Source organism: Pantherophis guttatus, chromosome 5 (assembly GCF_059756535.1).
Source record: "Pantherophis guttatus breed Tessera chromosome 5, ASM5975653v1, whole genome shotgun sequence".
In the NCBI taxonomy this organism is placed as follows: domain Eukaryota; kingdom Metazoa; phylum Chordata; class Lepidosauria; order Squamata; family Colubridae; genus Pantherophis; species Pantherophis guttatus.
In genome coordinates this window covers 20,229,062-20,243,150 of record NC_142067.1, presented here as the reverse complement: position 1 = coordinate 20,243,150, position 14,089 = coordinate 20,229,062, and the positions used below count along the sequence as shown (strand labels likewise).

General features: G+C 38.4%; 1 protein-coding gene across 1 annotated transcript in view; it reads left to right on the top strand.

Annotated features, from left to right (window-relative positions):
• The first annotated feature begins 289 nt into the window (after positions 1–289).
• The window catches only part of EXPH5 (exophilin 5), a 64,167-nt gene continuing 50,367 nt past the window's right edge, over positions 290–14,089 (top strand). The window contains exon 1 of the mRNA XM_060686223.2: positions 290–3,691. Coding sequence (XP_060542206.2) covers positions 3,573–3,691 — 119 coding nt within the window. The 5' untranslated portion in view covers positions 290–3,572. The remainder of the gene's footprint in view (positions 3,692–14,089) is intronic.

The following is a 14,089-nucleotide window of genomic DNA, read 5'->3' as shown; positions in this document are numbered from 1 at the left end:
TGATTGTTAGGGAGGGATTTGGTCATTCCATCAAGGACTTTCTTATCATTTCTATTTTTACTGTAGAACCAAGGAGTACTACATATTTGCATTTGTTCCATAGTGTAACTTTTCCTGTAATTTAATTAATTGATTTAATTAAACTTGTCTTGCACATTATCTTGTAATTATCACAGTTATCTCCCAGAGCAATTAATTCAAACAGGAACAGACTGGATTCTACAGTTCTTCAGCACCTCTGGGCTAATTGCTATCAGGTTATCACAATTTTTCCGTATTCTGCTTTTTTTTTTTTTAGTATTTCAACTAGCTTTTTTTCTTTTTGCAACATTGCCATTTTTGCAATTTTCGCTATAGAATATAAAACTCTCCATTTATAGCACTATATCAAACAGGAAAGTCTAAGAATAAAACTAGATGGCTCATTCATTAATATTATATATATCTTAGCACCTGCTTTAGTAACATTAAACTATATGTGGTGCTAACTATCCCCTCAAATTTTTCATCCAGATGTTGAGGGTAGTTTTATGTGATTTTAAAAAGTATTACAGACCTTTGACAGAAACCAACCCATAGATAAATTTAGACATAAAAAATTGAAGAGTCTATGAGTTACCTTGTGTTCTGTAAAAGTCTGCAGTACTTTCTATGTCTGGGAAAATGTATCTAACTATATTGATCATTAAAGTTTTTTTTAAAAATACTTTTTAAAAAAGAGGTCCCGATATAGAATAATGGTTTAAAACATGAATATGAGTTTTTTTTCCCCCCTAATCAGCCATTGCTTGGAAGAAACAGCCCCCCCCCAAAAAAAAACCTGCATCTTTTTCTGGGGCAAAATCAGGGGCGAAATCCAGCAGGTTCTGACAGGTTCTGGAGGATCAGTAGTGGAAATTTTGAGTAGTTTGGAGAACCAGTAGCGGAAATTTTGAGTAGTTCAGAGAACTGGTAGCGGAAATTTTAAGTAATTTGGAGAACTGGCAAATACCACCTCTAGGTGGCCCCAGAGTGGGGTGGGAATGGAAATTTTGCAATATCCTTCCCCCAGGAGTGGGGAGGAAATGGGGATTTTGCAGTATCCTTCCCCTGGAGTGGGGTGGGAATGGAGATTTTGCAGTATCCTTTCCATGGAGTGGGAATGGAGATTCTGCAGTATCCTTCCCCTGCCATGCCCACCAAGCCACTCCTACCAAGCCACACCACGCCCACCACGCCATACCCACAGAACCAGTAGTAAATTCTTCCACTTCACCACTGAAGCAAAATAAATGTTAACCACTTTCACCACTGGGCAAAATAAATGTTAACTTGCATGCTAGCTGAGGAATTCTGAGAGTTGAAGTCCACACATGTTAAAGTAGCCAAGTTTGAAAAATACTGCTTTAGAACCATTTTATATGCAAGTCTAAGATATTTTTAAAGTAACAATATGAAAATGAACAGCTGTAACTTTCTAGACCTTACCCTCTAACTATTGCTATCCAACTTTTGACCTTTGCCTTCATTACTTGTTAATCTTTAGATGCATTTTTGGCCAGACTTTGCTTTCGAGATTCAACTCTAGATGCACCATTGCATGTGTACATCTGCCTCACCAATCACTACATGAACTGGTCCCCACATTTCTCCTTATCCATCTTCTTCAGGGGTAGCTAAAACCAGATGATAGTTTGCTTAATTTTTTTAACAAATCAGGACTGGCTGGATTCACACAGGTTAAAGTAGCTCTCCCTAATCTGTGTGTCGTATGTGTAGTTCTCAACTACCAGAATCCCACCCACCCCTCATGTTTATTGCAGGTTGTCCCCGACTTACAATCACAATTGAGTCCAAAATTTATGTTGCTAAGTGAGACATTTGTTAAGTGAGTTTTACTCCTTTTTACAACTTTTCTTGCCGGTCATTAAGGGAATCACTGCAGATGTTAACAATTGTTAATAACAATTGTTAAATGAATCTCACTTCCACATTGACTTTGCTTGTCAGAAGATTGCAAAAGATGATCACGTGATCCCAGGATACTGTAACCGTCATAAATATGAGTCGGTTGTCAAGGGTCTGAATTTTGATCACATGACCAGAGGGGGATGCTGAAATGGTCATAATTGTGAAAAATGTTTTTAAATCCATATGTTGTTGTATCATTTCTTCCAGACATATCTTAAATTTGATTCCAATAATTTTTAGCTTCTGAACATGTCCACCACATATGATAATAAGAACCTGGTAACGTGACATTTCCAACATTTAGCTGATTTATCTTTAAACATTTTTGCCAGTTTCTCAGGGAGCATATGCCATCTATAAATCAAAACAACATATTGATTTAAAACCAGAGCTGTTCCTATTGGGTCTCCTCCCAGAAAAAATTAGTAAAGAAAATATCTACTTGATTATACATGTAATAACAGTTGCAAGCATTGTTTATGCACAACATTGGAAAGCAGAGAAAATACCTTTGGAAGGAGAAGTAATTAAAAAAATTTTATATTGTGCAGAAATTATGATTAAACAAATAGAAGATTCAGAATACTTTAAGATATGGAATCAATTCTACTATTGGTTAGAAAAGAGATACAAATAAGTAAATTAATAGTTATGTATAAAAATGCTATAATTAGAATATTCTGTTAGTGATGAATTGTTGAAATGGATTGGACGAAAATGAAGACAGAAGAAACAACAAAAAAAAGAACTATTGGAGACAAAACCGAGATGTCACATGGAAGGAATGACTGATGTATTAAATGTTTGTTTGTTTAAAAAATAAAAAACTTTTTTAAAAAGCATGAAAAATGGTCTTAAGTCACTTTTTTCAGTGCCGTTCTAACGTCAGACGGTCACTAAATGAACTGTTGTTAAGTCAAGAACTACCTGTACTCAAAGAGTTCTGAGAGTTGATGCATCCAGGTGGGGATGATTATGGTAAGCCATGACACAACCTTTTACAAGCCAGTGATCGAGTTCACATATTATATGCCAAATACAAATTCAGGGTATTATGGCTCAATTTCTACTATAGCTATTTGACTTTTTTTCCCCCCAAGTCTCTTTGAATGTTAAAAATAACAGCACCTCTAAAACTTGTGCCGCTGATCTGAAGTTACATTCTTCACTCCTTTGGCCTATCTTTCCAGTATATTATCTCTCACAGCTTTACCAATGCGTCGGCCGGAGCCAAAACAAACATTTCTGTCCCGAAGCCTTTAAAAAGCAAATATTTGAGAAGGAGAAACGCGGCGACCCAGAGACACCTCGAGGGAGAGGGAGATCCCGCCCCTTTCCGAGTCAGCGATTGGCGCGTCCCGACTTTCGGATTCAAGCGCCAATCGCTGGGATAAGTCAAGCGAGCTGTCAATCGCACAGGTGTCTCTCGGGCAGGTAGGGGCTGGGCGCGTTGACTACCGGTTTTAGTTCGCCTTATCCCGGTTCGCGAGCCAACTCTGGTCGCCTCTTTATTCACTTGTCGGATCCGAAGCTGCGCTTTCCAGGCCGGGCGATGCCGGTGACGCAACGCGAGAGTCAAAGGTGAACAGCCCAGGCTGATCTCCAGAGCGCCAAAATCCAGAATGAGTCGGTCATCCCGCGGCATAGATCTGAGTTTCTTAAATGGCGAGGAAGCCCGGCAGATCCTCAAGGTGTTGGAGCGGGACTCCCAACTCAAAAAAGCCGAAAAAGAAAGGCTGAGGTAGGAGATCCTCTCTTGGCGGGTCGCTTTTGCAGTTCTGCACCAAACTAAATTCTTTGCAAACCTGTTGCTTTTTCCGAAATGTGGAAAGCTTAATCCTACCCATCTGGAGGGCAACACATTTGGAAGAAGGCATGGGCGAGAGATGCTATCTAAATCTTTATCCTCCTTTTAGGATACAGGGTAAAACGGCTACTTGGATCTCACCTTGGTCCTTCCTGAGCATTGGAACATTAGTTCATTTATTTATTTATTTTTAATTCCTGAACCCCAGGTGCTTTTTCACTGCTGTAGGTTGCTTCACTCCAGTCTGACTTGGGCGTACGTTTATTTAATTCCCGGATTTTTCAACCGGCATATATTTTCTTTACAAGAACGACAAAATTGTTGAGTTAGAAAAGAAAGTGGTTGGTCTTGAGGTAATGCGGGCAGATTTCAGCAGCTTGGCAAATTGGTAGTATTGCTGAGAGTAAAAAATAGAGCGGCAGAGAAGAGAGGACAGGAGCAGGTACTCTGAGGGATGTTTTCTGAGATGCTCGTTTTTTTTCTACAGTAGTTCCAAAACTTGAATTCAAATTATTTCCAGTCCACAACTCTTCTAGATTCCTGGTTGACTGGTATGAAGTTATATCTCTTTTTCTTAGACTTTTAAAAATGTTTGGGCTGTTTTCTTTCTCTTCTGCACACAGGATAAAGAGAAAGGAAGGCACTGACCATATCCTGGTTCATCTCCAAAGTTGTTGGGTTGTTGTTGTTGTTGTTTTGATACATCTTGGATATTTCAACAGAGCGCTTCAATAAATTTATCTGAAGTAAACCCAGCTGAGTACATTTGGGTTTGCTTCTGGATAAAAAAAAAAAAATAGGATAGTGTATTAAATGGCCTTTTACTACTGGTTTATAATACATGACTAGTTTCAAACACTGAAAAGAAGTATTTCCATTTTCCTTTGTGACAGCGCCTTAAGCTTTGTTCCCAAGGAAAGGTTTATTCTGATATGCTCCCTTCACTGGAGAAATTGTAAGCATCACTGCCTCCCAGCAATTCATCTCATTATGAGCCAGCTGCATGCATATATAAGCATTACAAAACATCCTACATATTAGCATCAAAAGTCAAATTTGGGTCAACTGAATGGAATCATAAAACTGTTTTACTGAAATTGCATCATAGCAAGCCTCATAGGTAAGGCTTTTCATGTAGTACTCATTTTGATCAGGAGACTCAGCTGTGATAGCGCCATATGAAAACAAGTCTTGTCAATTTCAGTTTATTTCAGAATACCATGAGTTCAAGTATCTGATTAAAATCACAGGCTTCCTGTGTCCAACTCCTTGAGAGTTAGTTTCATTGTATGTAGTGGATTTCTTTTCAAACTAAATCTATAAGGCAGGGCTGTCAAACTCCCAGCCCACTGGCCGGATGTGTCACGTGCTGGCCACTCCCATGCCCGGTTTAGCGAAGAGGAAAAAAAGTCCCGATACGTCATGTGACGCCGCCATGACATCATGAGTCTGACACCCCTGCTATAAGAAAACTCCAACACATATTTGAGCTTCTTCCGCTACAATATGCTCATTTGTTTTTGACTATTAGCATTTGTAATATTCACTATACAGACAAATTGAGTACAAGTAATCCTCGATTTACAACAGTTCATTTAGTGACTGTTCAAAGTTACAATGGCAGTGAAAAAAAGTGACTTATGACCATTTTCCACACTTACGATCACTGCAGCATCTCTATGGTCATGTGAACAAAATTCAGATGCTTGGCAACTGACTCATATTTATGATGGTTGCAGTGTCCCAGAGTCATGTGATCACTATTTGCGACCTTCTGATAAGCAGAGTCAATGGGGAAGCCAGATTCGCTTTACAATCATGTCACTAACTTAACAACCGCAATGATTCACTTAACAACTGCAGAAAGAAAGGTTGTAAAATTGGGCAAAACTCACTTAGCAACAGAAAATTTGGGCTTAATTGTGGTCATAAGTAAAGGACTACCTATATGCTTGCAAATTGAAAGATTTGAGCCTTAATTTTCAGAATATTTTGTCTATTACCGGTTCATTTGCATGTTAAATGCGTCATCTTCATTTGAAGGGTGCATAACATTAATTTTCTATACTATACAATGTAGAGCCTGAATGAAACAATCTATAAATCTTATAAATAAATATATAAACAAACTTAGTATTGGCTCCTAACAAGACAACATGAAGCTGTTGTCTGAACATAGACTGCTTTGTTTCTGGACTTTGTTTCATTTTTAAAATTCCTCCCAAGCTCTCTAATTCTTTCTTTAGGGGACTTTGCTCTGTAGCTTGCTTGCATAAGAAAGGGTGATCCTGAGCTCCAAAGAGTTCAGTTGGGTGATTAGCAGCTGGAATGGGATTGCTTTGCCTTAGGTCAGTGATTCTTATTTAGTTACATGCCATCTTATCGTAAATCTCATGTACAAAATATCATGAGTTATCCCAACTTAAACATTAGATACTTTTATTTGTTTTTATACTATACTCTTCATAGTCTTTCTTATAGAATGTGTTATGTCCACATAGTTCTTCTGAGTGCTGTGGAAGTATTGTTCTTCCTTTTCCAGTGTACCATCTTCCAAATATATTAAAGCTGCATCTCTGAGAATTCAGCTGTGCTGCTTGAAATTTGGGAAATTGTCATCCCAATATATTTAGCTGGCTGGGGAATTCTGGGAGTTGAAGTCCACAGGTCACAGGACTGTTCTTGGAGCCTACATTGGACATCCACTAGAGAACATAAATACTAATGAACTCATCATGGATAATGTTGATTTTACATCTTCATTTTTGATAATACTCCTTGTCAATATCTACCCTAGGGAGTTCACTAATAGGTTGCAAAGTACTTGTTGAAGGGTCTTACTCCTAGCATCGACCCTATGAAGTCTTTTTAGGAGGAGAAAAGTGTTCCAAGCTTTTTGTGGAGGAGGGGCAGGGATGATTTTATAAATTAACTTTGCAGGTATTAATATTGCTATTAATTCCCTCTTTCTCTTTCAGCATTCCAAGATATCTACATGGAAATTTAGGCAAATGGGATTTAGACTGATCAGCCAGTTTTGACAGTTTTATCTTTATTAAAAAGTGATATTTTTAATTTTAAAAATGCTGCTTATAGATTTGATGAGAAATGAATATATATCCATTCTGAACATATATTAATGTTGAACAGAACTTCCTGGTTCTCAAATCTATTTGTTGTTTTTGGTTGCTAGAAATTCAAGGTCTACTAACTAGAACCAGAGCAAAAAATAAAAATACATTATAAAATTGAAAAAAAAATAATAGGCTGCTACTTAAAAATTCTTAACCCATAAAAATTCACTGTTTTTCTAAGCTTTTTTCATTTCCACAATCTAGTCTAGGTGGCAGTAAAATATTAATTTTTTAAACAGTTGGGTAGCTGCAATATACTGGAAAAGATCAACTGGTATATCTTCTACTACTTTCTATCTCTGTTTAACAATCTAAAGACCATAATTTGTCCACCTCGTATGTTATAATAAGCTTGGCCCACAGAATAGATTCTCAAAACTACTGCCTCTGGATATGCTGGATTTTAAGTCCCCCAATTCTCGGCAGCATGGCAGCCCAAACATGGCAGTAAAATAACAGATTAAAACTAGCTTTGATTTGGCAGGTATTTACTGGTGCTGATTGAGTTAACATGTTTGAACACGTATCATTTGAATATGCCCTTATTTAACTGGGTAATATCTATCATTGAAACAAAGGGAGTGTTTGAAAGCATTTAATTCACAAACCTCAACTTTTCTCCTTATCCTTAAGGAAATTAATGGCTTAGCTTGGAATTTAATTAGGAGCATTATCCCAAGGCAAATAGAAATTGGCCTTTTTTGTGTACCACTGTATCTGGATTTCTTCCCATTAGCATAAAAAAATAAATTGCACACACAAAATGCTGTTATGCCACTCCTCTTCCATGTCCAGTGAGAAGTCACATTTGTATAACACAGATATGAGTCTATGGGGATTCTCAATCATCTAGGTTATGGTTGTCTCAAAAGTGTTTTTTCAAAAGGCAACTGAACTTTATTTGGCTTTCCTTGAAGACAAGTTGCACTTCTCATTCAAGAAGCTTCATCAGTTTTGGCAGGATAGTGAGAGCGGATGGAAGCAGTGCTGAAATCCCAAAAAATTTACTACTGGTTCTGTGGGCGTGGCTTGGTGGGCGTGGTGTGGCTTGGTGGGCGTGGCAGGGGAAGGATATTGCAAAATCCTCATTGCCTCCCCACTCCTGGGGGAAGGATATTGCAAAATCTCCATTCCCACCCCATCCTGGGGCCAGCCAGAGATGGTATTTGCTGGTTCTCCGAACTGCTCAAAATTTCCGCTACTGGTCTTCCAGAACCCGTCAGAACCTGCTGGATTTCACCCCTGGATGGAAGGATCATAAGTGTTAAGAACCAGATGACTGCAAAGAAAAATGATCCTTCCACCACCCCTATTGTGTCAGAACTCATCCTTCCTCCCCCTCCCCATCATTCTGCCAGAATCAATGAAGCTTCTTGGATGAGAAGCAAAATGTCTTCAAGGAAAGACATTAATATGTGTTTACTCAAAAGTACCTCAATGGCAGGGGTGAAATGCTCCCCGTTCGGACCGGATCGCCCGATCCAGTAGCGATGGCAGCAGGTGGTTCAGAGAATTGGTAGCAAAAATCCCTGCACCCCTCCCATGCCCAGCTGAGTCGCGCGATCATCAGAGGCTTTTTTTTAAATTTTTAAAAGCATTTTTTTCTACAACCTCTTCAGCCAAAAAAATCCTTTTAAAAGTAGAAAGAAAAAGCCTCTAATGATCACGCAGCTTAGCTGGGATCGTCAGAGACTTTTAAAAGCATTTTTTCTGCAACCTCTTCAGCCAAAGAGGTTGTAGGAAAAAAATGCCTTTAAAAGCCTCTGGCGATCCCAGCTGAGCTGCCTGATCGTCAGAGGCTTTTAAAAGCATTTTTTTCTGCAACCTCTTCAGCCAAAGAGGTTGTAGAAAAAAAATGCCTTTAAAAGCCTCTGGCGATCCCAGCTGAGCTGCTTGATCGTCAGAAGCTTTTAAAAGCATTTTTTTCTGCAACCTCTTAAGATTGTAGAAAAAAATGCTTTTAAAAGTTAAAAAAAAGGTGGTCACGCCCACCCAGTCACATTAAACCCCCCCCCACCAAGCCATGCCCACAGAACTGGTAGTAACAAATTTTACATTTCACCACTGCTCAATGCAGTGTATTTATTATGGCTGTTCACCGCCCTGAGTCCTTCGGGAGTAGGGCGGTATACAAATATGAAAAATAAATAAAATAAATAAATAAATGCCATTTATCCCCCCTAGTAAGCAAGTACAATAAGGATACACATCCTAAAGCCCATTTAAAATTCTAACTTACAGGCTGCCTTGCATAAATTTGTAGGCCAAATTCATCTGGAGGATACCAGATTGGAAGATTACAATAGAGACAATAAGTTGCCTAACTAGACTACATGTAAGGTATAAATTAAGCAGTGTTGTGGTATGTGCAGATAATCATAAGAAGAAAATTGTCCTTTATCTCTAATCACAAGCATGTAAATATTCCAATTATGCCACCTTTTTAAAGAACCTCTAGGCTTAATGAGACTAGTTGTTAACCATAGTAATGAAATTAATTCAATCTTCAGTTAAACAGATATGTTGCTATGTACCAACTAGTCTACGGAAGTATTAGAAGGGTGTTTTCAGGCTATTTGTTTTTATTTAAACTTACATATAAAGGTGGAGTTCCTCTCCCTGATATTCAGGCTGATTATAACTTCTCTGAACCAATGGCAGAAACAGATGATGTAACTGTACATTAGTAGACTATTGTTCCACATCGCAGTTCATTTTGCAATGAACATTTTTAGAGTACTATTAATTTCCCTCCCTGATGAATCAGTTTTGAGTGTGCCTAAATCACATTCTAAGGGATGCAGTGGCTCAGTGGCTAAGACGCTGAGCTTGTGGATCGAAAGGTCAGCAGTTCAGCGGTTCGAATCCCTAGTGCCGCGTAACGGGGTGAGCTCCCGTTACTTGTCTTAGCTTCTGCCAACCTAGCAGTTCGAAAGCATGTAAAAAATGCAAGTAGAAAAACAGGGACCACCTTTGGTGGGAAGGTAACAATGTTCCGTGCACCTTTGGCATTTAGTCATGCCGGCCACATGACCATGGAGACATCTTCGGACAGTGCTGGCTCTTCGGCTTTGAAACGGAGATGAGCACCACCCCCTAGAGACGGGAACGACTAGCACATATGTGCGAAGGGAACCTTTACCTTTAAACCACATTCATTTAAACCAGGTTAAAGAGCTAGTCCATTGTAACCAAATTTCTGGATTAGGATCATGCCCAAATTAAACTTTACAGGGAGTCCTTGATTTATGACCCTAATCAAGATAGGAATTACGGTCGTAAATTGTGTTGCCGTTAATCAGGTCATCACGTGGCTGATCTGATTTTATGATATTTTTTTTGTAGTGAATCAAAAAATTGAAGCAAATCATTATGATCATTAAGCAAATTTGCTTAAATTGTTAAGCAAACACTGCAGTCATTAAGCAAATGCCGTGGTCATTGCAACACTCGTTGCAATGAGTGTTTTTTTTCTGGAACCCGGAATTAAATGCTAGTTTCTGGCAAAAAAAAAAGTAAATCGTCATGTAACTGTAGGATGCTGCAAATGGCCATAAATGCAGGTCAGTAGCCAAGCACCCAAGATACAACCATGTGATCACGGGGGGAGGGGTAGCCATGAGAACTTCAAATCTGGGTTGTAAGTACCTTTTTTGGATCCATCGTAACGTCAAAACGGTTGCTAAGCAAGGACTAATTGCAATTACCAAAAGTTAGCCTTTGAGCAAGTCAGCTAAACCAAAGTGCCTTCTGAACTGGAACAGAATATAATTTAAGGTTAATCTTTCCTTCTGGCCTCCAAACACAGAGATAAGAGCCCCCCCTTCATTTGGATCACCTCTACATTGTTTCTTTCCATCTGCTCCAGGGATGTACAGAAGAGTGAAACAAGAGTTACTAATGGAGGAAAGCAAGGCTTACACTGAGCCCAATACAAATTGTATAACTGTGGGTTTTTTTACCCTCCTGCCCTGTATTACAAACCTACCAGCATTACAGGTAGCCCTCCACTTACAACAGTTCATTTAGTGACTTATGACCATTTTTCACATTTACAACCTTTGTAGCATTCCTATGATCATGTGATCAAAATTCAGATGTTTGGCAATGGGTTCATTCTTATGACTGTTGCTGGGGCCCAGGGTCATGGGATCACCTTTTGCAACCTTTGGTCAAGCAAAATCAATGGGGAAGAGAGATTCGCTTATCAACCATGTTACTAAATTATCAACTGTAATGATTCACTTAACAACTGTAGTAAGAAAGGTTGTAAAATGGAACAAAACAGAAATTTTGGGGCCATCATAAGTCAAGGACTACCTGTATATACTTCTCTCCAGAGAGCTAGATCTTCATATTACATACCCAAAATATGATCATTTGAGGTCATTTGAGGAATCTGGGTTCATTTTTTTGATATTGCATTTGTTAGTTTCTTGGCTATACATAATATTTCCAGGTTGTCCTCGAACACCGATGATCAAAAGCATCAATACTTTTCCAATTATGCTTCTTCAAAGTCCAACTTTTGCTTTCTTAGAGTATTTAATAGAGGTTAAAACGAAAGGGATGCAGTAATTCTCTTTCTTAAATTGGCTATGTTAAAGTTGTTTAATGATTTCATAAAAACAGCTGAAATGTTCTATAAATATCCAGTCAGTTGTGTTATTTTATATATTGGTTTTTAATTGTAAGCTGCCCACAGTTGTCTAAGAGCAGGATGGGCTCCAAATGCAATAAGTGGAAGGGGGGGGGAGACCCTTAGCATAAATGAAGATTTATTAAATGATCAATTATGAAGGCAAAACATGAGAATGTTTTGATCCCTTGTAATAAATCTCTATTTCATTAGAAAGCTGAGTAGTAGAGAATAAAAAATGCATTACAGTGATAACTCTCTTTTTTTGTCTCAGTTACACCGTTTCAATAAACAAGCATTAGGAAGCAATTATCTCCAGGGATTCCAGAGTATTATTAGTCCAGCTTGATTTGAACCCACAAGTCATGCAACTGATAATTCTTGTTTACCCATGGTTTTATAACACATACTAATTCCCCGCCCTCTGCATTTTGTTATAAGACTCAACCGGATGCTTATCTTCCTAGTCTCATGATTAGAGAACACATTTCTTACAGTAAATTTAGCACTTTCCTTTGGTGCTTTAACTCTTCATTATCCTCGTGATGGCATAAAAGTTGTACCTGATCATATGTACTCAATCTTACAAGTAGCAATCCTTGACTTACCACTGATCGCCTAGTAATCATTCAGAGTTACAATGGACTCCCCCCCCCAAAGGTACTTATGATCCGATTTTGAGGTTCTGACTGGTGTCCGCAGCAGTCACATAGACCATAATTCGGGTGCTCAGCAACTGGTCATATTTATGACCATTTGCAGCTCCTCACATTAGCATTACTGTCCCTGCTCTCATAAACCAATTTTTGAGTTCTCCTTCCTTTTTCAGAAAAGAAGAATAATTTCCCAAGTCTACAAATGTTCTTCCTGCAGTTTCAAAAAGAGAGAGAGAGAGAAGAGGCATAGATAGACCATTTTCAAACAATACGCTGTACACAAAACGAACAAGCCCATTTTATTCTAGACTGTTGTGCAGACTTAGCCAGAATGTTTCATTTATGGTGCACAGTTTCCTGTGAACCCAAAAAATTGGGAGTATTAACTATTTACTCAAAAATTGAGTAAATCTTGGTTAAAAATTATATGCAGAGAAGTTACTCATAGTTAAGATTGTAACATGAATGTAGCCATTACATCAAATTTTTCTCATATGTGCATCATAAGGTCAGTTCAGACAGGATGTGCATATCATTCTCCTTTTTAAAGAAGGTACATGGCAATCTGTTGGGCATTCCCAAGCAATAGCCACCAGTTTAATGATGGTTCAAGGTTTTGGAAAACCCATGAAATGAAAGTGATAAGGTACTCATCCTCTGCTTGCTTCTGTAGTTAATTCAGTAGTTGCTTTTTCTGGCCCCAGTTGACCAATATCTCTCTCCCAGAGGAAGGAGAGCTGAGATCTATCCTCTTCTTTCTTGTTGCACTTTCTGCTTCCTGACTTGCAAAAGATTGAAGAAGAACTGACAAGAAAGATGATGACATTAGAGCCAGAGGTTCCAAGGCTGCTGTCATGGTTCCTAGGCTACAGACAGCCCTTCATGCTCTTTGAGCTTAGTTTTTTCTTACAGACATTTCATTACTGAGTAACATCTACTAGCACTGATGATGTTACCTAATTTCGGTAATGAAATGTCTGCAAGAAAACAACCAAGCTCAGAGATCACCAAGGACCCCTTATTTCAACCCTGAGTTACGAATATTCTCCTTTATTAGAGAAAGTCTTTCTTATCGTAGCTCTGGCCCTACACAGATGAACTGGACCAGGGGTGAAATTCAGCCAGTTCCTACTGGATCACGCAATACAGTAGGGCCGACTGCACGAAGCCCCGCCAACCCGCGCGGACGTCATGACGTCCCTTTTTTGCAATGATTTTCAGCCTCTGCACATGCACATTTGTGAACCGGTAGGGAAGGTAAGTGAATTTCACCTCTGAACTGGACAATCAATTGCATCACACAATCTAAATTGAATGTGTAGTGACAAGAGTTCTCTACTCCCTGAAACCATTTTCTGTAGATCTCATTTTTGAGAGGAGAAGATAAGGTACCATTTTCCATCAAAGTAATTATCTGTCTACAGTCATTATGGCACATTAGTACAATCAAGAAATAAGGTGCTGGTAAAATGTGTAATAATTATGTTGGACAGGGATTGTTATTTTTTTCTGTAGTTAAAGAGAGAAGGAAGGTCAATTAAAAACGTATGTGATACTTAGTACCTTATTATTGAATTCTAATTACAGTGAACATAATGTATATATTGAGTCATTAATTGTTGCTGAGTAAAATACTCCCTTGCCTTGGGAGTATTGATCACATTAGTAATTAGTAATTAGTGGAATGAAAAAAAGGCATTTTAAAAAGTTACTAAAATAGATAGATGGTTACTGGATTCACACATCATATTCATACATAAATAAGGTTTGTTTGATTTTGACATAGCCTATTATAAAATCTAGCCATGGATTTGTAAGCCATGCTTGTAAACCATGCTTGCGTATGATTTGAACCCATCCAGTTGTGACTTCTCAAAAAGCTTTGATGAAGCAAATAATGCCT